The sequence below is a fragment of the Myotis yumanensis genome, unplaced genomic scaffold (assembly GCF_028538775.1).
Source record: "Myotis yumanensis isolate MYYU_CA2020_CCGP unplaced genomic scaffold, mMyoYum1.0.hap1 SCAF_1, whole genome shotgun sequence".
In the NCBI taxonomy this organism is placed as follows: domain Eukaryota; kingdom Metazoa; phylum Chordata; class Mammalia; order Chiroptera; family Vespertilionidae; genus Myotis; species Myotis yumanensis.
Genome location: NW_027223752.1, coordinates 181,253,876 through 181,280,684, shown reverse-complemented (window position 1 = coordinate 181,280,684; position 26,809 = coordinate 181,253,876). Strand labels below are relative to the sequence as shown.

Here is a 26,809-nt window from a genome sequence, read left to right as displayed (position 1 = left end):
GTAAAGAGGAAGGTGGAGAGAAAAAAAGATGGAAAAACAGCTTTTAAGTTGTATTCTTAATCATGTTTCTCTTAAGAAATTAATAGATAAAATGGCAGGTAAGCTGAGTTGTTTTTAATGTTAAAAAAACACCGTACAGTGTATCTTAAAGAATAATTATAAAACCTTATAAAGAAATTGTATTAGAAAGTAGAACAGTGACATTCAGAACAGGCTCATGCTAACAAAAATAAGAAATTTCTAGTTAGATACATTATCTTCTTCAGTAACGGTAAAATAAATATGCTGGTTTTACTTAAGCCCAAAACAAACAAACAAAAAAAAACACCTAGTAAGATCAACTTAATTTAAAAAATTTCCTCCTTTATTGATGAGACTTATCTAGTACATATTAGAAGATTGCTGAATAAACTTTCATGAGGATAGAAATTATATAATCATTTTTTTCCAAAGACACACCTCTTTAATTCTGATGATGGCTCTCGCTTTTAAAACCGTGTGCGCTTATTTCATTAACTTCTATCTGACGAGCCTTCCTGGACTCTCACATGGCTCACAGGGTGCATTTATTCAGATTCTAAAATCCTGAAGAGCTGCCAGAGGGGACAGAGGAGACTGCTGCTGACAGCGAGGCAAGGTCAAGGGCCTGGACAGCTGGGGATGCATCACTCAGGGTTCCCTTCCTCACCCCACAGACGGCTTCGATTTCACTAACCAGTTCCAACATTTCCAATATAGAAAATAAGATTCAAAACAGCCACCACAAAGACTGAGTCTTGATTTCAAATCAAAAGACAAGTAATTATAATTTATGGTACATGAATAGACAGTTATATAGATATTCATACAGAGGCTGTCTATCTTTTTTTTTTAAAGTAAATTTCTTGTAACAATTGTGAGTTGTTTCTCCATAAAAACAATGGTTAAAAATAAATTCTTTGAGACAACTTACATAATTGTTCCCCAACTTTCTGGGCCAGGGAAAATCCATCATTTTGCCAGATGGAATCTCGGTTAGTGATCACTGCCAATGAATAAGTGCTCAAGCACACTTTCCTGGAATGGGACTCCCCGGGCATGACTTTCTCCAAATCTCCCTGGGGAGTCCAGATAATGGTGTTTCTGTTCTCATAAAATAAGTCATGTCCCGTACAACAGCTGCTACCACACCTGAGATCAGCTGCCTTAAATTGTCCCGGTGACTTTTTACCTTGTTAAATGCTATTTCCTGGCATAGGAGAAGCAGGCTTCAGTGGGCTTCCTTAGAGAAATGTCAAAATTGTTTAGTGTGATATGGTAACCGACTGGCTGTTTCTGTATCCACAAAACAGAAAATAAATTTCATATTTCTGAGACATGAAATACTGAGCACAAAATCAATATCAATACATTGTCTGGTAGAATCGATTTACTTCAACACAAGGCTGCATGCTTTGCTTTAAAGCAACCCAATATTAGAATAAGTGAAAATATATTTAAAAGCAAAATAAAAGGAAACAGTGATTGTGTGATCAAGAATAGGTCACATTATAAACTGATGAACAAAAATAGATACAGAGGCAGAGCAGCATTGAACAGACTGTCAAACTACAGTGGGAAGCCTGGGGAGGGTTGGGGTAGGGTAAGAGATCAATTGAAGGACTTGTATGCATGCATATAAGCATAACCAATGGACATAAGACACTGGGGGGTAGGGGAAGCCAGGGGAATGTCAAGGGGGGGAAAAAGGAGACATATGTAATACTCTTTGTAATACTTTAAGCAATAAAACAAAATTTAAAAAAAAAGAAAATAAAAGAATAGGTCCCATTAAAAAAAATCTCAGGGGATTAAAAATGGTGGCAGAGTAACTGGATGCTGCACGGACATGTCCCCAAGGAACAAACTGGAATTACTACTAAAATACAAAAAAACTTCCCGAATAATCAACGGAAAACTCGTAGGAGAGAACCCTGATACCCGAGGACCAAAAGTGGAGATCGCATAGAGAGTCAATGTTCACATTCTAATCCCCATGTGTACCTTATCTCACATGGGAAAGGGATGTTGGTAGTGTGATTAAGTTATGGATTTTGAGATGAAGGGATTATCCGTGATTATCCCAGCCCACCCAATGCCATCACAGGAGTCCCAATAAGAAGAAAGTCAGAAGGTCTAAGGAGACGGGCAATGGAAGCAGAGCTGTTGTGATGCACTTTGAATATGGAGCAAGAGACTAGCACCCATTAAATGCAGGCGGCTCTGGAAGCTGGGTCAGATTGAGGAAAGGGGCATTTCCCTGGAGCCGACACCCTGATTTTCATCCTGTGAGACCCCTTTCGGACTTCTGACCTCCAGAACTGTAAGACAATAAATGTGTTGTTTTCAGGAAAAAAAAAAAAAAAAATCTCAGTAGCAGTGCCTTTAAGTGTGGGTTTCAAGTGATATGATTTTCCAATAAAAATTCTTTAAAATTCAATCTCTGAGCCCAGCCATATGGCTCAGGGGTTGAGCATCAACCCATGGACCAAGAGGTCACCAGTTCTACTCCTGGTCCAGGCACATACCCGGGTTTTGGGCTCGATTCCCAGTAGGGGGATATGCAGGAGGCCGCCAATGATTCCCTCTCATCATTGATGTTTCTATCCCTTCCTCTCCCTTCCTCTCAGAAATCAAAAATATATTTTTTAAAAATTCAATGTTTGACAGAATTGGATCCAATGCATTAAATAATTGTGTATATAATAGCTTCTATGTCTAGTACTATACATGTATAGTGCATTATTAGAATTCATAAAGATACTGGAAAACTTTTTTCCTCACTGAACTTTAGTGAGGAGACATAAAAGTTGAAAAAAGACATTTCCAATAAATTCAAAAAGAAACTGAACTTATAAATTAATAAATAAATCTAATAAAACCAATGGTCCCCCCCCCCAATAGGCAATGCAATGAATTATTTAAATAAAGAAAATGAGTTGAAAATGAATTAAAATTCCACAATAACTTTCCAAAATATTACTTCAGGAAGACAACTCTAAAACATAAATCAATCCAACTTTAAAATTCTAGAGAGAGCCTAGTGAAACACCTTTGAACAAATGAGTACTTCTGAAGTAATATCATCATAGACTTCAAATACCTCTGTATGAAAGACATAAATAGTAGGGAATTTGGTCAAACCCAGTAATCACTGAAGGGATACTGTTTACTAAGAAAAGTTTAAGTGTGATAATATTGTCTCTCCCTTTCCTGTCCATTGGTCCACTACTACCACCTATTCTTTTCCATACAACCCCACCCCTCCCTCGTTTAAATTTAAGTTAACTTCTGGATTACAGCTTTTTCTTCCTAATAATAGGTCTTATTGATTCTGTTCTTTCCCATCCTACATCGAGGTTTACAGAATTGATCTTCCTAAAATACTGCTTTAATAACATCAAAAAGCTTCAATTGTTCTTCATAGCTTATAAAGTTAAACTCAAATTCCACACACATGCACGCATATGGTCTTTCTAGTCCATTCTGCTCTATCACTCGTCCTTTCACATGAACTGGGGGGCCCTGCCTGCCCTCTGTTGGTGCTTCGCTTTTCTGATAGTTTCTGTTCGGAGCATTCTCCTAGCCTGGGATCCCCTCCAGAACCCATACCTACCCACCCAAACAAAGCATAGCCTGTGTGGGCTTCTCACATGCTGCCCTTTTGAATTCACCCATTCAGGGGATTTTGGCCTGAATAAAGGAAGCTATAATTGTCAAGTCCTAAGTAGTTTAGTTGTCACTCTATAAGATTTCTCTAAAATCTGATAATTACTACTCTCTTACTTGAAGCATTAGTCATCCTTGATTAAAAAGACAAAACAATTTTTCTTATTAAAAATTAACAGTATAACATACATAGGAAATTTAGAAAATACAAGCAAGAAGGTACAAGTCAAAAACAGTTCTATCACTTACATAAGCCGTGTTTAATACTATTCTAACCATCAACAAAATGAAAAGGGAGCCCACTATATGGGAGAACATATTTGGCAATAATACATCTGATAAAGGATTAATATCTGAAATATACAAGGAACTCATACAATTTAACAGAAGGAAGAAAAACAATCCAATCAAAAAATGGGCAAAAGACCTAAATAGACACTTCTCCAAAGTGGACATGCAGATGGCCAAGAGACATGAAAAAATGCTCAAAGTCACTGATCATCAGAGAGGTGCAAATTAAAATGACAATGAGGTATCACCTCACACATGTCAGATTTGCTACCATTAACAAATCAACAAATGACAAGTACTGGTGAGGATGTGGACATAAGGGAATCCTAGTACACTGCTGGTGGGAATATAGACTGGTGCAGCCATTATGGAAAACAGTATGGAGTTTCCTAAAAAAATTAAATATGGAACTGCCATTTGACCTAGTGATCCCACTTCTAGGAATATATCCGAAATACCAATAAAAAAGAATGTATGCACCCCTATGTTCATAGCAGCACAATTTACAGTAGCTATGATCTGGAAACAGCCCAAGTGCCCATCAACAGATGAGTGGATAAAAAAGCTGGGGTACATTTATACCATGGAATACTATGCAGCTGTAAAAAAGAAGGATCTCTTACACTTTACTAGTAAAACGGCATGAAGGGACCTGGAGAGTATCATGCTAAGTGAAATAAGTCAATCAGAGAAAGACAAGTATCACATGATCTCACTCATGTGGAATCTAAGTAATAAAATAAATTGATGAATGGAGTGGACCTAGAGACATGGAAGCATGGAACAGAGTGCAGAAACTTGGAGGAAAGGCCGAGGAGGGTGGGTGGGTGAGAGGTAATCAACCAAGGACCTTGTTTGCATATATGCATGGCCCACGGACACAGACAATAGGGTAGTGAGGGCCTGGGGCAAGATAGAGGGGGTCAATGGAGGGAAAAAGGGACATAAGTAATACTTTCAATAATAAAGAATTAAAAAAAATACAATTCAATATTCTTCCTGCATTATTCTACGTTCTACTTTTTCTCCATTTATATAATATATAAAGATAGACAATATAATGTACTTCATGTCACTGAACTGTATATTTAAAGATGGCTGAAATGGTAAATTTTATGCTATATTTTACCACAATAAAAAATATGAGATTGTGCAGCATGTACCAATTTATAACATTTTCTTTTCATTTAATAACAAGTAAATTTCTATGACATTTCTATTTCTCAAAAATATTTATTCTTGTCTTATAGTTTTATCCATGATAATAAGTTTAATCATTTGGTTCAAGTGGTGACTGTCTAAATTCTCCATTGTTAAAGGATCTTTTCTCTTTGTAATAAAAAATTATCTATGACATAATTTGAGACTGAAAATTTATCATATATATAAATACACACACACACACACACTAGTATATATATACTAGTGGCCCGGTACACAAAATTCATGCACATTAAAAGGGAATTAGAGGAAATATTTTAATATTGTTATTTGCCCTTTTTCTATAATAAAAGTGTGTCAGAGATGAAAGAAAATTAGTAAAATGTATATGAAAATCTTCCTCCTGTCAGAGTCTGGGGCACTCCATGGGACCCAGAGTCAAGTCCCCGCCCACCTGTGTGCACCTCGAAATCGTGCGAGACCCAGACTCGGCTGGCTACACCCCCATTGGGCGAGATCCAGAGCTGGTCAGCCCCACCCCCGTCAAGCCCCACCAGGTAGGGGGCATAGCCTCAGGTCCCCTGACCCGGGGTTGGGGGGCACGACTGAGGTCCACTGTCAAGCCCTGCCGGGCAGGAGGGCGTGGCCTGAGATCCCCTGTCAAGCCCCACTGGGCTGGGGGTGCAGCCTCAGGTCCCCTGCCCCGGCCGGGTGCCAGGCAACCTCAGGTCCCTGCTGATCGCTCGTTACGGCTCGTTACGGGAACCCTGCCTCTGCTGTGGGCACAGCCATCTTGTGACAATGTGATGCTCTGAGGGTCAATTTGCATATTACCTTTTATATATATACCAGAGGCCCGGTGCACAAAAATTTGTGCACTCGGCGGGGAAGCGGGGGGTCCCTCAGCCCGGCCTGTGCCCTCTTGCAGTCTGGGACCCCTCGGGAGATAACAACCTGCTGGCTTAGGCCTGCTCCCGGGTGACAGAGGGCAGGCCCAATCCCTAGATGCAGCCCCTGGTCAGGATCAGAGCAGGGCTGATTGAGGAGTTGGGGCACCGCCCCCTGTCATGCACAGAGCAGGGTGGATCGGGAGGTTGCGATGTCACCCTCAGTCACACTCAGGGTAGGGCCAATAGGGGGGTTGGGGCACTGCCCCCTGTCACACTCAAGGCAGCATCGATGGGGAGGTTGAGGTGCCACCCCGTCACACACAGAGCAGGGCCGATCAGGGGGTTGGGGCGCTCCCCCGTCACGCACAGAGCAGTGCCCATCAGGGGGTTGAGGAGCTCCCCCCTGTCACTCACAGAGTAGGGCCGATAGGGGAGTTGGGGCACCGCCCCCTGTCACACACAGAGCAGGGCAGATCAGGGGGTTGGGGCACCGCACCCTGTCACACTCAGGGCAGGGCCGATGTGGAGGTTATGGCTCTACCCCGTCATACACAGAGCAGGGCCCGTAGGGGGCGGGGGGGTTGGGGCACCGCCCTCTATCACCCACAGAGCAGGGCCAATCAGGGGGTTGGGGCGCCACACCCTGTCACACACAGAGCTGCAGGGTGAACAGGGGGTTTGGTCGCTGCCCCGTCACACTGATCCCGGTGCTGGGAGGCCTCGCGGCTCCGCTGATCCTGGTGCTGGGAGGCATATTACCCTTTTACTATATAGGATAGAGGCCTGGTGCACAGGTGGGGGCCGGCTGGTTTGCCCTGAAGGATGTCCTGGATCAGGATGGGGGTCCCGCTTGGGTGCCTGGCCAGCCTGGGTGAGGGGCTGATGGCTGTTTGCAGCTGGTCACACCCCCTTCAGGGTGGGGGTCCCCACTGGGGTGCCTGGCCAATCTGGGTGAGGGGCTGAGGGCTGTTTTCAGGCTGGCGGGTGACTGAAGCTTCCAACCGCTCCTTTTTTTCTTTTTTTTTTTTTGTATTCTGGGCCAGCTTTAACTCTGAGGCTTGGCTCCAGCTCTGAAGCCTCGGCTGCTGAAAGCAGGTATCTGGTTTGTTTGGGTTCTATAATCGAAACACTGTTTCAAGTCCAGCTCTGAGATCCCGGCTGGCTGAAAGCAGGTTTCTGGAGTTTTGTTTAGCTTCTATATTTGTAACAATGTTTCAAACTGCAAGCTCAGAGGCCGGCAGCGGCAGGCGGGGAACGCTGGCTTCCTCTGTCACTGAAGCAAGCAAGCCTCATGCTCGCTTCAAGCTGCCTGGCTGCCGGCCGCCATCTTGGCTGGCAGTTAATTTGCATATCGCCCTGATTAGCCAATGGGAAGGGTAGTGGAGGTACGGCTAATTACCATGTTTCTCTTTTATTAGATAGGAGATATATATATACATACACATAAGTTTTATTCCTCTCAGAGAGGAAAGGAGAGGGAGAGAGATACAGAAACAACAATGATGAGAGAGAATCATTGATTGGTTGCCTCCCACCCCCAGGGATAGAGCCCACAACCGGGCATGTGCCCCAACTGGGAAGCGAACCCTGACCTCCTGGTTCATAGGCTGATGCTTAACTGAGCCACACTGACCTGAAAGTGCTTCAAAAGGTAGTAATCATTTGGGTCAAATGTTGCTGAGAGAGAGAAAGATGAGAACAGCAGATGGACCTTTGGATTTGGCAAGATGGTAGATAGCTGATGTCCTTAACAAGAACAATTTCAATGGTGTGTGCTTTAAAGAAAGAATGGAAGAAAAGGATATGACGCCAGCAAGTACATATAATCCTTTACCAGAGATTTTTCTCTAAAGGAAAATAGGGCTATTGTTTCTAAGGAAGGATTTTTTAAAATGTTGAGAGCTGTATAGCATATTTCTAACTGATAGGCAGAAACTAGAAGGGAGAAATTGATGTCATGAAGGAGGGAGGTAATTACTGAAACATAGTCCTTGACTGAGTGAGAGGGATTGGGATTCATAGTTGAAGTACAAGGGTTGACCCCAGAGAGGTACAGACTTAGCTCATCTATTGTAATAGGGGAGAAGGCAGAGTGTAAAACTACAGGTGTGGGCCCACTGGTTGATTTGGGAGGTAGAAGGATAAGAGCAGGGTTGTTTTTTTTTTCTGTTGTAAAATAAGATAAAATCTTTGGATTGCGGTGATATTTTATAGATCTAAGTCATGTTCATTTCTCTATTAAACTGAAATTCATGTTTTCAGAAAACAAAGGGGGCAAGAGAAGATAAGAGGTAGGATGTTAACTTAGTTTTGTTTTTGTTTTTGTTTTTCTAAAATCTGGCTCAGATTTTTTACAAGGGGACCAAAAAGACAATTCAATGGGAAAAGCATAGTCTTTTTAGTAATTGTGGCAGGGACAACCAGATATCCACATGCAAAAGAATAATGTCGAACCTGTACCTCATAGCCATATATAAAAAATAACTCAAAATCGATCATATACCTAAATTTAAGAACAAAACTGTAAAACTCTTAGAAGAAAATAACAGTTGTAAATCTTCATGACCTTGGATTAGGCAATGGCTCTTAGAACATCAAAATCATAAACAACTAAAAACAGATTAACTGGACTTCATCAAAATTAAAAACTTGTGTTTTAGAGGACATTATAAAAAAGTGAAAGACAACCTGTAGAATATGAGAAAATATTTGAAAATCATATATTTGATAAGGGTTAGTATTCAAAATATATAAAGAACTCTTTCAAACTCAATGATAAAAAGACAAATAACCTAATTAAAAAATGGCAAAGGATGGGAACTGATATTTCTCCAAAGAAGTTATATAAGTGGCTAATAAACACATGAAGACATGCTCAACATCATTAGTCACTAGGGAAATACAAATCAAAACCACAATAAGATAGCATTCTACACCCAGGATGATTATACTAGTATATAATCTATATATATAAAAGTGTAATATGCAAATCGACCAGATGGTGGAACCAGTCGCTATGATGTGCACTGACCACCAGGGGGCTGACACTCAACTCAGGAGCTGCCCCCAGCCACAGGCCCCAATCAGGGAATGGGGAACTGGGGGTGGGTGGTGGTGGACGCGGGCGGCACCAGGCCAAGGTGGGTGCAAGCCAGCGGGGCCCCGATTTCCCCCCTGGTCGCCCCATACACAGAGGGCTACCAGTATTGGTGGTGGGGGGCGGGGCTGGCTGCCAGAAGCCAGGAAAGATCAGCCCTGACCACAGGCCAGGCCTAGGGACCCTACCTGTGCATGAATTCCGTGCGCCTGGTCTCTAGTAAATAATAAAACAAATGGTAAGTGTTTGTGAGAATGTAGAGAAATTGGAAATATCATACATTGCTGATGGGAATACAAAATGGAGCAGATACTTTGAGAAACAGTTTATCAGTTCCTCAAAAAGTTAAACATATAGTTACCACATGAACCAGCAATGATACTCCTAGACATATACCCAAGAGAACTGAAAACATGCCCATAGAAAAACTTGTGTCCAAATGTTCATACTAGCATCATTAACCCCACAGTAGAAGCAACCCAAATGACCATGAACTGATAAAAAAAATGTGATATACATACATACATACATACATACATACATACATACTAGGGGCCTGGTGCACGAAATTCGTGCACGGGGGGTGGATCCCTCAGCCCGACCTGCACACTCTCCAATCTGGGAGCCCTCAGGGGAGCCCTCTCCAATCCGGGAGTTTCTGTCTTTGCAATCATATGAGCGAATTGTCTGAGACCCCAACCCAGTTTGGCTTGGTGCCCACAGAATAATAGAGGTCTTTTTTTTTCTTTGCTCAATTGGTGGAGATTTCCTAGAAGGTGCAGGTTATCTTCCTTTTAATTTTCCTCGATACTCTGACTTTACTTATGTCTCTCACCTTTGCTTTCCCTCCATCCCCCACCCGCAACAGTAACTTGCTCCAGGCTCACTTTGCTCTAGTGTCTAGGAAATCCCGCAAAGCGCCTGCCACCTGAACTACGATTCCCAGAATTCCTGGTGCTCCCTGTGCTCTTGGTTTCCACTTCCGGTCCAGGGACTGCAGAAACCAAAAGGACTGGAAATTCCAGCCGCCCCCAGGCCGGGCTGACAGGACTGGACACTCCAGTGGCGTTCCCCAGGACCTCAGCCACTTGGTGCTGGCGAGCACATGCACTGGCCACAGGCTCAGAGCGGGCAGGGTCCCAGGGACGCCCGCTGCATTGCCCCGGCTATGTGGCCGGTGTCCCCTGGACCCCGGCCACTCGGCACCAGTGCGCGCTGGCCACAGGCTCAGAGTGGGCGGGGTCCCGGGGACTCCTGCCATTTCGCTCTGGTGACAAGGTGGGCAGGCGTCCCACCCTGCCCCCGGCCGCTCGGTGCCTGTGCGCTGCCCACAGGCCCGCCAGCTTTGTTGGGTTAATTTGCATACTCACTCCTGATTGGCTGTGGGCATCATGGGGGAACAGTCAATTTACATATTTGTCTATTATTAGTATAGATACACACAGTAGAGTAATATTCAGCCAGAAAAAGTAATGATACTGTTACAGGCTTTAACATGGATGAACCTCTAAGACATATGCTATGTGAAAGAAGGCAAACACACACACAAGGACATATTGCATGATTACATTTATATGAAATGACACTAGAGGTAACTTCATAGACAAGATGAAATTTAACTGACCACTGACAAAGTGGGACAAGGGCACTCCAGATAAAGGGATCAACACTAGCAAGGATACAGAGGTATGAAGCTTCTGGGATATATGTGAAATAAAGTGGTTGTGATGTACCCTGGGTATAGGATAAAGAACCACAGAAGAGTAAGTCAGGGAGGTAGGCTGAGGTAATTTCTAAAGGCTTGAATCCCTTGAAATCTATTCAATGAGAAGTCCTCTTTGCTTTTACAGCAGCTCTATTATGCTACTTTTAAAACTTCTGTATTACATATTTTTGTTAACTATCTATAAGTCTGTCTCACTTAATGGGCAGGGAAATCCCTAATGATTAGAAATCATGCCTTCATTTACTCTGGCTTCTCAGGGCCCAGTGCAAAATGTGTAATACATAGAATATGCCCCCTAAGAGTTTGTTGACTTTGAATTACTAAAATAAATTCAGTTAAGACCACAGAATCCAGAGAGATGCTGGTAATCTACTACAAATGACCTGCAAGTATGATAATAAACTTCCTTACCCTTACTTACTTTCTCTCTTGAACCACTGATATTGTAAAGAGACTTAAAAAAAATTGTTTTATAAATTGAAGTTTGGAGCCCTGGTCGGGTAGCTCAGTTGGTTAGAGCATCATCCTGATATGCCAAGGTTTCAGGTTTCGATTCCCCAGTCAAGGCACATACAAGAAGCAACCAATGAATGCATAAATAAGTGGAACAACCAAGTGATGTTTCGCTCTCTCCTTCCTTTTGCTCTAAAAAAATCAATAAAATAAATTTTAAAAATAATTAAATGAAGTTTGAATCCTAGTAAAATTTGGTTTGAGCCGTGGTCGGCAAACTGCGGCTCGCAAGCCACATGCGGCTCTTTGGCCCCTTGAGTGTGGCTCTTCCTAAGCCTTAGGAGCACCCTAATTAAGTTAATAACAATGTACCTACCTATATAGTTTAAGTTTAAAAAATTTGGCTCTCAAAAGAAATTTCAATCGTTGTACTGTTGATATTTGGTTCTGTTGACTAATGAGTTTGCCGACCACTGGGTTAGAGCAATTGTATTGAGTGGTAGATTTTGGTGAATGAGCAAAGAACTATTTGTTCTTTGTAAATCAAAATACTTCAAAAATATCAGAGACTTTCACTTTAAACTGTAAGAATCAAAGGAGATTGAAGTGAAATACTAAAAAATATTTTAAATAAATTTTCAGCTTACATAAAATAATTTCTCTAAAAAGACCTTGGGATATTTATCATGGGAGCTAGTGGTGGTTAAGAAGAGATTAGAAAACTATCTATAGAGATAGAGTTAGATATTTTTTCTAATCAAGTCAGGGACCTTGGGGCCTTTTCAAACATTTTAATTTTCTATAAATCTTTATTATGAAGGTCATACAGTGGGAACACTTCAGAAAACAGTAGCTCTGTAAGGGAACTGTGTGGTGAGGCTTACCGCTAATATTTTCATCAGGCAGTTTTAAACTCTTTTTCTCATCTGGGAGTTATTGCAGTAAACCCTACAGTGTCAGCAGCACATTTATAATACTTGGTAATTTTTCCAATTATATTATACATGGTATGGTTAACCATCTTGTAGCTAAGAATCCTAATTGTGTTTCAGCTTCCCAAGTCAGTTTAAAATGGTGAAACTTGGCTCCAGGTAGCAGAGAGTGAAACACTAGAGGGAACAAATAAAACCCATGTTCAGGAAGTAACTGGAGTGCCCTTGATGAAGTGCAAACACAGGCTACTTACGACTACTCTCTGTTGCTGGCAGGACTTCAGAAATGAAGAAAGTCATTTAATTGCAGGAGTTAATAGATTAGCTTAAAGGACAATGGGTACAGTTAATATTGTTGAATACTGATTCATCATTAACATCATTGAAAGCCTGAATTTTGCACAGTAATACTGTTGTAATATGTGGCTAAAATATGAAGTGTTGTTTGGCAAGAATCACAGGACAGACACTTTCTGCCATGGGCACAGAGTCGTCCAGAGATGTTATGAGCCTCATAAAACAATACATTTCTCCTATGTAAATAAGCAGCATGTTACTGACAGAAGTACAGCGGAAAGGTCAGAACCCCCACGGGGAGATGGAACATAGAGTAAGTGGAGACTATCAGTGGGCAGAGCTGTCCTGACTTCTGTGGCACCTCTAAGGGTGAACAGCATAGGGTTTACTTAGATGAGCACTTTCCAAGGACCACAAGAGAGAAAAGTGATACATAAAATTTAAATATTTTAAGCCCTGGCCAGGTAGCTCAGTTGGTTAGAAGTCATCCTGATAACACTAAGGTTGCAGGTTCAATCTCTGGGCACATACAAAACTCAACCAATCAAGGCATAAGTGGAACAACCAAGTGACCTCTCTCTCTTTAGAATCAGACTTCAACCTCAGAGAGATCTAGGTCAGCTAGATAAATATAATGGACTTTAAATCCAAATTTAGCACAACTAATAATATCACAACAATAATGACTGTGGCAACAGCAGCACAGTATAGGCCTCCTAAGTATTACTGTGGATTCAAAAACAAACAAAAATTAGAAAAAACAACAAAAAACAACACACAGGCCCTCTCTTTTTTAGGAAGTCACAGAGAAATCCTATATAATAAAGAGCTAATATGCTAATTAGACCGGACCATGGAATGACCTTCCAGAACAACCTTCTGGAACAACCAGGGGGCGGGGGATGAGGCCACATGACAGCCAGGGCTGCCCTGCATTGGTCGCCCAGCAGAGGGTGGCGGCAGCTGGGGCTGCGAGGGGCCAGCCCCTTGCATGAATTTCATGCATCGGGCCTCTAGTATAAACATACAAAAGGATGAAGTAACTCAAGGTAGAAGACAAGCAGGAATAATTGTAAAATAAGCAGAAAGGCATATATTAATCTTAGCCTGTCAACTAAATATGCAATCTTGAATAATTCATCTAACTCAATAACTATTTGTGAAATGAATAACCTTTTCAGAATCATGGTTTCTTTATGCAAGGTTACTTTTCAGATCTGAAATTTTTTTCACACGGCTATCTGACAAAACTATGATACAGACAAAAAAATGTTACATGTGAAGTTATTATAATTTTTCTAGCATTATTGAGATTGACAAACAGACAAATACAAATTAACAAACAGACAAATACAAATTGTATATATGATTTGATCTATGTTTATACTGTGAAGTGATTACCACAATCAGGCAAATTAACACATTCATCACCTCACATAGTTACAATTTAGTTTTTCTGTGGTGAGAACATTAAGATCTATTCTCTTAGCAAATTTCAAGTATAAAATGCAGTATTGTTACCTATAGTCATCACATTATATATTGGAACCCCAGAAGTTATTCATCTTATAACTGAAAATTTGCACCCTTTGACCAATGCCCCCCTTCCCCCCTCACCCCACTACACCTGGCAAACACTCTGCTTTCATAAGTTCAACATTTTTAGATACCACATATAAGATCATATGGCATTTGTCTTTCTGTGTAAGGCTTATTTCACTTAGCATAATGTCCACCAGGTCCATCCATATGGTTGTGTGTATGTATACATATTATATATGATTCTATATACAAGACATATATTCATATACACAATATTACAACATATACATATACACAATATTCAACAGTTATCAGGTATATAGACTGCAAATATTTTCTCTCATTCCATAAACTGCCTTTTCAATTTGCTGATGGTTTCTTCTGCTGGCAAAGAACCTTGTAGTCCCTCCCCACTTATTGATTTTTGTTTTTGTTGCCAGTGATTTAGTTAAGTGTCAGATCAAAAAAAATCATGGCCAAGACCAATGTCAAGGAACGTTTTCCTCTAGGTGTGGTACAGCTTCAGGTCTTACATGTAGGTCTTTAATCCATTTTGAGCTAATTTTTGAGTATGATAAGGGTCCAGTTTCATTCTTTTGCATGTGGATAGCCAGTTTTTCTACCATTTGTTGAAGAGACTATCCTTTCTCCACTGTGTATTCTTGGTGTCCTTGTCAAAGATTAGTTGACTATATATGCGTGGATTTATTTCTAGAGTTAGGAGTTAAAGTTGGTCCTATATCTTGGTCCCAACTTGTGTGAAGATACAGAGCCAACTTGTGTGAAGAAAATGAATCCAGTAGGTTAGTAGAGTGCATAAAGTGTAGCAGTTATCTAATCACAAGGTGATGGAGGCCTAAACTGGGGTTGAGATCATTGATGGGGGTAGGGAAGGAGATGGGGATGTTGGAAATACTGAAAAGGAAATACTGACAAGATTTAGTAACTGATTATCTAAGAAGTTTGAGTCTAGTGGTTGACAGAATGAAACTTAGCCAAGTTGAGAGGGAAAGATTGAGAAAAATGAGTTGTGTTTGGGCACAGTGACTTTATGGCAAAGGCTAAAGTAGAGATGACTCGCAGGAACCAGAAACTCAGAAGTGAGTTCAGGGGATTTCACTGAGACAGTGATTTGAAAATCATCATCCTGAAACTAGATTAGCCGTGGAAGGGACAGCTGACAGAGGGGGAGGCAGTGGCCAAGGAAGGAGACGTGGAGGTCACTGAATTTAGAGGGGAAAGGAAAGGAACACCACAATAGGAAGCACAATACAGGAAACAGGAAATTTTCAAGAATAAACGAAGCACCATAACACATTAATGATGATGAAAATTGTTCTTTAAAAGTGAAAAGGTTTACAAAATATATTCCTATGTAAATACATTGAAAGAAGTCCAGAAGAATATATAACCAAACCTACAATAATAGTTACCCCCATAGAGGAGAGAGGAAGGAATTAGAATGTAGAGCAAGAGACTCAAGTGGAACTTCAGTCTTATCAGGAATGCTTTAAATTTTTCTAAGAAGCATGTATTCCCTATGTAATTCAAAAATACTAAAAAATGAAACAAATAGACAAGAAAGCACTTATAGAATAGAATAACTCTCTCTTGCAGAACATGCTCTTCCAGGGAAAGATTTGTTCCTAGTGCACACTGCAAAGTGACTTACTGTAGTTTCCCTCACTTATCTATCCAATTAAGAACACTTCTGCAACATAAGCAAAGATACTTTAACTCTATATGCTTCATCATATTATTTTAGGTAAATAATTATCATAGTTATAGCTATTTATTCATTCTTATTACAGAAAATGAAAGCATTTTAATTACTCTTAATTGCTTTATGTTTTTATGTAGGAGCCAAGTACAAACTTTCATTGTTAGTATGTCTATAGGACACTCATCTGTAGGAAAGGAGACCATGACCTTACCTTGGTCTAAACAGAAACATGCTGGGCAAGTTTTTCGCTTATGAATAATGGACCTCCGACTTTTTTTGTGACACTGTTGGAGATTTTTCTGTATCTGTGACTCCCTGAAATACTGATCACTTCAATAGCTTTAGATTACAGAACAGTAAACCACAACCTGGGATCTTTCCAGGATGACAAAACAGGGAGTTCTCCCCCCTCTTCTTCTCTCGACTATGAATCATCTTTCTTCAGGGCCTGACCTTTATTTCTGTCACCATGTTCTGTTACATTCAATGAAAAGAAGGAACAAATTCTCTTAAAATGTAACAAACACAACATTTTCTGCAGACAGCATTTACTTATAACAATGGTGTGCTTTAGCAATTTGCAAGCAAGTGACTGTCTTGCTAAAGCATATCCATTTCTCCTTACCCCAACTTTTTTGGTATATTTTTAAACAATGTCATTGAAGTGTACTTTACGTATATAAAATCCAACTTTTTAAGTGTACAGTATGATGGTTTTTAGTAACTTTACCAAGTGGCATAACCATCACCATAAATCAGCTTCAGAACATTTTTCCTGCCCCCAATAAGGTCCCTCAGAACATTTACAGTTAATCTCTGTCCCCCACCCCCAGCCTATCACAACTCTACTTTGTTTCTATAAATTGGCCTTTTCTAGACATTTCATATAAATCGAATTGCATACAATATATAGTTTCTTGAATCTTTAATCTGACTTTATAGAACAAAACTAGAGGTTTTCCTTTGGCTTTAAGAAAATCACACACTGAAGGAAATATTTACCTTTCAAACTAAACATTACAATACGGTTTAACATTTAAAAAACTAAGAATATTAATTCTGTTCTCTCTTTAAGTTCTAACATTTAGAAATTCTAAAAGCAATATTATGTTATAGTGTTAAAAACATGAAAAGAATGATGATTGATCTTTTTCACATGTTGAAACAGAAAATAAGACAGCCTCCTCTGAAGTTTCAAATTATTTTAACATGTCGCACTTTACAGACAATATAGAGCTTGTCCTTTTACTCATTTAGGATGAAATGTAACTTTCTCTTCAAGGAAAAATTTTAAATGGCCTATTTGCTAACATACTAGTTAATACCTATAGTTTTTATATTATTTTCTTCCTCAGTATTTTTACAAGGACAAACGTAAGAATATCATGTGTAACAAGAGGGACTGGGCTGTTCCAGCCTTGCTTATGGGATGCACCTGTCCAATAATCTCATTTCTGTGAGAGCCTCTGACCTGCCAAAGTTGTACATGGTACTTACACCTTGGAGAAGAGCAAGCATTTACTCCTTTAAAGTAGGCATGTATGATGAGAATTTATGCTTTTCAGCTTCTGGTGAATTTTAGTAAGCACACATCTTAATTACAGAAAATAATTCTTAACAGTATTTTGAATTGCTGTTGTCAGTTTTAGATGATATATATGGATTAGCTAATGCTTTTGCTGAATGAATATATCACTAAGTACTCTGTCTTTGGTTCAGAATTCAGTATAAATAGGTCATTCCACTAAGCTCTACCAAAATCAAAAGACATTATCCTTAAGCTTTTCTCATGGAGCCACTCTAACTGTAAGAGATTCTATGAAGATTAGAAAAATTATTTTTAATATAATTATGTCTTCAATGCCAGTTTTAGATAATTATAGAAATATAGAAAAAAATTATTCATCTAAATAAATGTCTCAAGATATAAATTAGCCAATAAGCAATAAATGATACTTAGCTCCTCTTTGGCCTCTCAAAACATCACATTTGAAAATGTGTTACTCCTCTATGCTTTTTTTTTTTTTTTTACTGCCACTATCTGAAGAGCAGAAAAATAATAAGGACTTGCTGATAACAATTCATAGTTCTATTACATCTCAGGAAGAAATGAAACTATGTGTAAGAATTGAAACTAAGAAGAAAAAAAATCAAAGTGATTCAATCTGGGGAAAAATACTGAACAAAGTCTAAACTCTAAAAATTGTAAGTTATCAAAAACACAGCCAAAAACCACTTCCGAAAAAGCCCTAGAAATCAACCTTTTAACCTGTTTTTGAAAAATCATAGGACATTTCATCACTCCGGAAATCTCAGTACCAATGGTTCTTTCTTGGTTTTATGTTTGTTGTTAACTGATATGGTAACTGCTGAAAACCAAAATGTTCCGTATAAATGTGTTATACTAATCTTAGTAAGTACAAACAGAATTTTATTTTTTTGTTTTGTAAAGTCAATCAAACTTACATGATCATAGGTCAAACAAAAATAGATTTTGCTGAATTGTGTTTTGTTGTTTTTTTAGGAAAAGCCCAGCTAAATGCTTCTTGACAATTCCTTGAAAAAAGTTGGTAAGCCAAAGTAAATATTGTATTAGAGAACAGGGGCACAACAATAGACTTAGTACACACTGCCAGCCTTTGTGTTTAAGACTAGGGCAACTAATACACTGTTAAAGAGAAAAGTGGCAGCTTCCCTAAAGAAACGATTGAGAGAAAGTTGTGTGTGTGTTTTTATCTATTTAAAATTTATAAATTAACCAATAACTTGTTCCGGAAAATAACTGCAAATGAAAACACCTTTGTATGCTCATTTTTGAAATGAAGGGCTTAATAGCTATTCTGTTACTTCAAAGATATATAAAGGATTTAAAACATTTTCAGTTACATTTAATTATCTCCACTTGTCTTTTGACAATTTGTCTCACAATCTATTCTAGGCATACAAAAAGTGAGAATCTCTGAATGGATACTACAGATGGGAATAGAGACAAGAAGTTGAAGGCGTGTCTGCTTGGTGGCGGGTGGGCGGGTGGCAGGTTTTGACAAGGATCAAGCTGTTCCATTTAAACCTGTAAGGCTGCTGAGTGTGAAAGAGTCAGTCCTTTAAGGCTGTACTTTAAAAAACTTGGAAATCATATAAGAAATTCGTAAGTACTGAGAAGCATTTGTTTTAACTGGGATATGCTGACCTGAGGAACAAAGTGTGGCTAGAGCAACATTAGCTGGGCCTTCTCTCCATTATCTCACTTGATTGTTATCTCAGAAGTACAAATTCATTCTCTAAACATGGCATTCTTTTCTTGTTACCTTTAGAAGCAGGAAACTTGTTTATTTTTTCTGACTTGATGAATAAAAATACTGATACAAACAACAAACTTGAATTTTTCTTTCACTATTTAACTTCAGGCATTCTTAGCATAATTCTTGACAAACTAATCTGGAAAGATAACATCTACACTAGCCCTTGTTAGCCAGCCACTTAACCCTGGTTCTTAAACCAGAGAAGGAAACGTTAAGGGCCAGTGTTTTATACCTGTGCCCTCATTATTTTCTGAAGTGTTCCCCACTGACCCAGGCTAGCTCTACTGATCACGCCCCTTTTCTCAGGAACAGGCTAGGGCCAGGGGTGGGCAAACTTTTTGACTCGAGGGCCACAATGGGTTCTTAAACTGGACCGGAGGGCCGGAACAAAAGCATGGATGGAGTGTTTGTGTGAACTAATATAAATTCAAAGTAAACATCATTACATAAAAGGGTACCGTCTTTTTTTTTTTAGTTTTATTCATTTCAAACGGGCCGGATCCTGCCCGCGGGCCGTAGTTTGCCCATGGCTGGGCTACGCCCTCGACAGTTCACTGCACAACACCGGGAGCCTGCTCATTCACAGAGGCTACAATGTGGAGACACCTCACTGTGCACAAGGTGCCCACCTGCCTTACTCAGGGGGTCGCTATCTGGTCTCTGGATTCTGTCCTAGAGGTCCTTGTTCTATTATCTCCTGGCTTCCATCAGCTTCCATCTCTCCATAAACTCAACTTGTTATGCTTACAAATGTGCATACATTTCATTAATTAACATATTATAATAACCCAAATGAAGCAAAACAAAGAAAACCCCAATCCTTTTTGGATGGAGCCCACTCCTCTAAGCAGCAGCCCTTCCCTCCCCTCCCTCACAAAAGGCACACAGACAAGTCCACGTGTCCTTGTCCTCAGTGACGATAATGCCTTCCCCGAGACTTTCCATTTGCACTGGATTGTCACATGGCCACTTTGTTGCTCTCCCAGCACCTCTTACTCTCTCTTTAATTTTTCCTTCTGCATAGTTTGCCACAGGGTCTTTTATAAAATACAATTATGTCTCTATCATTTTCCTGCTTACATTCCTGCAATCACTCCCCATCATTTTCTTTTCTTTTTTTTTTTTTTTAAATATATTTTATTGCTTTTTTACAGAGAGGAAGGGAGAGGGATAGAGAGTTAGAAACATCAATGAGAGAGAAACATCCATCAGCTGCCTCCTGCACACCCCCCACTGGGGATGTGCTCGCAACCAAGGTACATGCCCTTGACTGGAATCGAACCTGGGACCCTGCAGTCCGCAGGCTGACGCTCTATCCACTGAGCCACACCAGTTAGGGCACTCCCCATCATTTTCAAGAGAAAAATCTAAACTCCCTAACACATTGGATGCGGGAAACGTATTTATACATTTTACGTTGACTGGTAAACACAATTTTCCAGTGAGTTTTCCAGTATTTGTCTGTTTAAAATTTAAGAAAAATAATTCAGTATACATTTTATAGTAAATCACAAAAAGTTTCATTGAAAAAAAATATGTAAAACTAAAGTTATCGTAATTTTACTGAATGTTGCCATTTGCGCAAAAAATTAAGCAAAAACGGCCCGCATACAATGTGTTAATAAGGGGTACATGATCAGACCTATTTAGCTTCATCTTTTAAACCACCCTTAGCTTCTCCTTCATTCTAAATTCAGATGTCCTGAATCCGCTGCTGAACCTGCTGCTCTCCTGCACTTTGTCCTCACTGCCCTGCATGTCCTTGCACGTGTCTTTGTTTCTTTTTCTCTAGGAGCACCCTTATCTTGATTTCCCTGCCCAGTAAACTTCTACTTACCCTCCTAACCTTACTTCAAAGTCCTCCTCCTTCAGAAACCTTCCCTGATCCTAATCTCCCCACATGGTCTGTCCCCTTCCTCTGTCCTCACACAGACCCTGTGAACTATAGTTGAAGCTTCTTAAGAAGAGCACCAGTGCCTAGTCCTGAACAGGCACTTAGTAAATGTGTATTTAATGATAATTATTGAAATTTTCTTCCCTTGTTCTCTGTCTCCCTAAATGCAGTATTTATGTCTCTTATTCTCTGAATCCCCAGCCAGCACCTAGCAAGTACTACATAACTAGATCTCAACAAAGATGAACAACTGTTGAAGGAACCAACAGTATAACTACCTCCAAACTCTCACTTTTCCAACAGCTCTGCACGTGGTTGCAAGATTACTTTTCCTGATCTACCAGCTCACCAAGGTTTCCATCAGGGACAGCCCCCCCCCCCCCCCCCCCCCAAAACTCGCAGTGGCGTCCTATGACCTGTAGGTTGAAGCCAAGTTTCCCAGTTTCCCTACCTCAGTTCTTTTGGGTAGAAATGCTCTTTCTTTGATCTTCACAGATTCTCTCCTCCTTCCCTTTCTTATCTTAATTCAGGCCTTTCCTACCTGCTCAAACTAAAGTTGTCCTTGAGTCAGCCTATTGCATGAACCTGATTTAGTTTCTCAATGCCCCCATATATTAAAGCTAAAATGACCTTCTTCATGGTCCTTTTTCTATTTTTTCTAAGTGTCTTGCTATTGCCTCCCTCACTAGAATGTAAGGACCAAGATTCCATCAAAAAACTACTAGACCTTTCGAACCCGGGTTTTGGCACCAAAAAAACAAACAAAAAAAAAACTACTAGACCTAATAAATGAATTCAGTAATGTAGCAGGATACAAAATTAACACCCAGAAATCTATGGCTTTTTTTAAAATACAGCAATAATGAACTTACAGAAAGAGAAGTTTAAAAAAAATCCCATTTACCAGTGCAACAAAAAAAATTTAAGATACCTAGGAATAAACTTAACTAAGGAGGTAAAAGACCTGTACTTGGAAAACTACAGGACGTTGAAAAAAGAGATAGAGGAAGACATAAACAAATGGGAAGAATATACCGTGTTCATGGATCGGTAGAATCAACATCATTAAAATGTCCATACTACCCAAAGCAATCTATAGATTCAATACACTCCCCATTAAGATACCAACAGAATATTTCACAGACCTAGAACAAACTCTCCAAAAATTCATATGGGAAAAAAAAAATTCATATGGAATAGAATGTAAGGGCCATAAACACAAAGGTCTGGTTGACTCTGTACATTGTTGCATTCCCTGTCCTAAAGCACTTTCTAGAACCAGAGGTTAAGTGCTAAACATTGTTCAATGAAGGAAAGACTGAATGTAAAAATAATTCCAACGGGCATTCAAGGTCCTCGATGGCTTGGCCTCACTCTACTGTCCCAGCCTTATTCCCAGCTATTTCCCAAACACCCACTGTGCCTCCTAACTAGGCCCATCTATAAGAGCCTTATCTTCATTTTCTTCCAAGTTAAATTATCTTCCTCTTTTAAATTGAGCTAAAATTCCACCTCTCTATAAGGCAATCCAAAGTGGGAATCTCACCCAGCTGGTGTGGCTCAGTGGTTGAGCATCGATCTATGAACCAGGAGGTCACGGTTCGATTCCCAGTCAGGGCACATGCCCAGGTTATGGGCTCGATCCCCAGTGTGGGGCACGGAGGAGGCAACTGATCAATGATTCTCTCTCATCATTGATGTTTCTCTCTCTCTCTCCCTTCCCTTGCCCCTCTGAAATCAATAAAAATATATTTTAAAAAAACCAACAAAATGGTAATCTCTTTGACTATATCATTCACCTATTTAATGCCTTAAATATATTTTAATTCTTTAGAGCTGTCTTACAATGAAATTTTTAAAATTTCAGAAATAGGTTTTAAGTTATAATAAAAAATTTTTAAAGGAAAAATTCTTTATGCTATGAGTAAGTAAGATTCAGACTCCATTTTATTTAATTATTTTAAATTGCATGCTTTTTGCTTTAAGTATACCAAAGAAGTTTGCTTTGTGCAACGTAATGGTTAAAAGGCAACATTCAAAATTTGTTAGTGAGAGTTGGTTCTAGTAACAACTCTGATGTCCACTTTAACTAAAGATAATAATGGCCACTGAACATACCATGAAAAGGCATCCTGAAAGTACCTCTTCCACCTTTTAACTGTGAGCCTAGCATGGTCCAGTTGATTACATAATTTGTTTTAATATTGTAATCAATACTATTAGTCAGAATATTCTCAAAACTTCAAGTCAATTTTAAATAATTTTACTGATTTGCGTCTTGTTGACCCCAGTGTTAGATAAATACAAACATACCTATACTCAGAGCAGAGAATGCAATATGTAACATGTAAGTAAAAGAAACATGCCAACCTGGATAGCAACTTGGCCCCACTAGTGTCCTCTGCTGAATTCATGTCACTCCAGCCGGGTTTCCTACGACTTAGCCGCAGGCTGACCTGAGCAACACCATCCCATTGCTCGGGCTGTGGTACACTGTAGACCTGAAGAGATCCCTCACTCTTGGACTTTGGGATCTAGAAAATAAAATTAGAGAGAGAGAGAGGGATTTTAAAAAAAGACCCTTCAAATTAAGTTACTTCAGAATATTTATTATAATTTATTAATAATCTCATGTATTAACACTCCAACCTAGATATGGATTTTATAAACCTAGGTATGGAATTAAAAATACATTAAAAATTCTTATATAGCAGAGGGCACAGTGAAGGGGAACTTCTGAACCATATACGGTCCAGACCCCTCTCTCCTGGATTCTGATGCAAATCTTCCTCAGGCCTTACAGTCCTAAGAATAACCACTCTATGTAGTGAAAGATTCTAAGAGTATATCAGACTGCAACCTGGAGTGAAAGAAGTAACAAATAGAGGCAGAAAAATAAAAGATAGAATGCCAATGTTAGAAAGGTGTCTAGAAATATTTACTATCAACAAGCAAGCTCCACACCAGTGTGCTAATAATTTCTATTGGAATCCTCTTTGTAAAGCAAATTACGATATAATAATTTTTGATTAAGAAAATAAATAAGAAAAACACAACCCTTTTAGCACTCTTATATTTTTGAAATCATGGGGAACACAAGCACCAAATACCCGGTGTACTGACTTCTCATATCTGAAGTTATATGCTCCCTCCAACCTCAAGCTCTCTTACTCTAAACTGTAAAGAGAGTGAATACAACTACCTTTCCTAAAATATATATATAAATCATGTCAGAATTTCAGGAACATTTCAAACCCTTGGATCAACTTTACTTGTTACATTGGAAACTTTTCCTCATATCTAGAACTTTTCTTATGCTGGTTTTTCCACCGGCAATGTCATCAGTTCATCACTGGCCACTCATCAACTGTGTAAGATCAAACCAAACCCTAACTTCCTTTGAAGTTGAGATAAGAATCCACTACCCAAAAAGCTTCTCCAACTACCTCAGGTCTTAACCAACTTTCCCAACTCTGAATTCCTGTAGCACTATCCACACTTGATTACATGTCATCTGATACCTTAAGTTTAGTCCATAATTATGCTGCCTGATGTTTCTAGATTATTTTACCTCAACCAGATCCTGGAGACAGAGATTACAGCTTCATGCTCTTCCTACTTCTCCTCTTCCATCCCTTTCCCCCTCTTCCTCTTCTCTGTGTTATTATTTTTAACATTTTTACCATAAAATCTAGCAATGTTTTGAACCCACTAATACTTATTGTCAGACAACACACATTTCAATTACAAGATATTCCCAAGTCACTTACTGGCCAAGAGGCTAGGATAATATGGGGATAATTATGTACGTAAGTATATAAAATTCACATCTCTAGGAGTATTACATAAAAATAATATATAAAAATAATTTCGCACCCTGGCCGGAGTGACTCAGTTGGTTGGAGCGTCAACCCGTGCACCAGAAGGCTGTGGGTTGATTCCGGGTCAGGGTACATACATAGGTTGCAGGTGTGATCCCAGTCAGGGGCGTACGGAGGCAACCGATTAATGTATCTCTCTCACATCAATGTTTCTCTCTTTTCTTCCTCCCTGCCTCTTTCTCTCCTTTCTCCCTTCCTCCCTCTCTACAATTTATTTAAAAAATAATTCAGCAAAGAGTTACATTTAACACAAAGCAAATACGCAATAAAAGCTAGTTTTCATTAATATTGTTGTCACATAAAATCTGCCCAAATCGGATGATTACCAACTAATAGTTGGGTTGCATAGCTCTACAGAGCATTCATAACGCATGAAAACCAAGGAAAGCAAGAACATTTCTTTTAGAAATGATAAATTATATCATTCATAGAGATATTTGCCAAAATTACTTCTAAAAGAAATATTCATATAAACAGCAAGAGAATGTGAAAAGTACAAATATATGCTATTATGTAGTTTATAAAGGGACTCCTTTTGCCGTGATTATTTTTCATAAAAATAGACATGAAAAATTAATTAAAACACTGAAAAAGCAGTACAATTTCAAACTAGTTAGCTAAAAAATTCACTTCCAGACTGTTTTCTCAATATTAAAACAAACAGTACAGCAGTTGTTTGGCTGCATTTCATCATGTTTAAATAAGGACTTGACATTTTAGGTTCAGTGAAAACTTCTGGGTTCTAAGTTTAATTCAACAATTTTTGTAAAGGAAAACTATTCTTTTTTTAAAATATATTTTTATCGGTTTCAGAGAGGAAGGGAGAGGGGAGAAAGAGATAGAAACATCGATGATGTGAGAAAATCATTGATTGGCTGTCTTCTGCATGTCCCCCCTCGCCCACTGGGGATAGAGCCCACAACCAGAGCATGTGCCCTTGACTGGAATTGAACCCGGGACTCTTCAGTCCACAGGCCGACATCTATCCACTGAGCCAAACCAGCTAGGGCAAGGAAAACTATTCTAAGGTAAAAAAGGTAATATGCAGTTGATTCCATTATGTCAATTTACATCAATCTAAGGGTATTTCTGTGATAATTTCTTTTTTTGTTGTTTGTCTTGTTAATCCTCACCCAAAGATATTTTCCCATTGATTTTTAGAGATAATGGAAAGGAGAGGGAGAGAGAGAAATATCGACGTGAGAGAGACACATTGATTAGTTGGTATGCACCTTTGACTGGAATCGAACCCGGACCTTTCAGTCCATGGCCCAACGCTTTACCCACAGAGCCACACTGGCTAGAGCTGATAACTTAATTTCTATAGAAATAACATAGAGGTGATTGTCATTAACCATGAATTTTACAATATAAACTCATTATTAATATATATCACAGTAGTACAAAGAATTGAGCTTGTGCACAGAACCTGAAAATATCACATGAAGCTTATATTGGCATTTATGAAATTTGTTAGAAAAAAGTAGCTCAGAAACTCTGAGACTTCTAGAAATGTGGAATATATACATATATTTTTAAAGGAATGTACATTTTTAAAGGTAACTAATGAAATATTCTTGAAGATGTACCTTGAAGACTATAAACTTTCACTATGGACATTACTATAGAGAAAATGAACAGTGATTTTAAAACCTGCTGTGTTTCTGATGCAATTAATTTTAGTACAAATGTGCTAACTTTGAGAAAAAGGAAGAGATCACTTACTTTACTGTATCTGGAATTGAGCTTTTTAGGAACGCGTGATCTTAGCCTTGGCCTTATCAAGCAGGCAGAGGGGATAGTTTTATTTCTATGCTTCTGGGTGTCCATTTCAGGTAGTATATCGTTTAGTGGCGAACTCTGAGTTGGTGCTCAAGGCCCCTTTCATCACAGAACTCTCTGAGGAGGAGGAGCAGGACACCAGTCAGCCAAG

The 26,809-nt window shown here is 39.3% G+C and overlaps 1 protein-coding gene across 8 annotated transcripts in view; it reads right to left on the bottom strand.

Moving 5' to 3' along the window:
* Positions 1–26,809, bottom strand: part of FAM13A (family with sequence similarity 13 member A) — a 273,179-nt gene that overhangs the window by 116,237 nt on the left and 130,133 nt on the right. For all 8 annotated transcript variants that reach the window (XM_070392801.1, XM_070392775.1, XM_070392768.1 and 5 more), the window contains one exon: positions 23,366–23,529. In XM_070392801.1, coding sequence (XP_070248902.1) covers positions 23,366–23,529 — 164 coding nt within the window. The remainder of the gene's footprint in view (positions 1–23,365; positions 23,530–26,809) is intronic.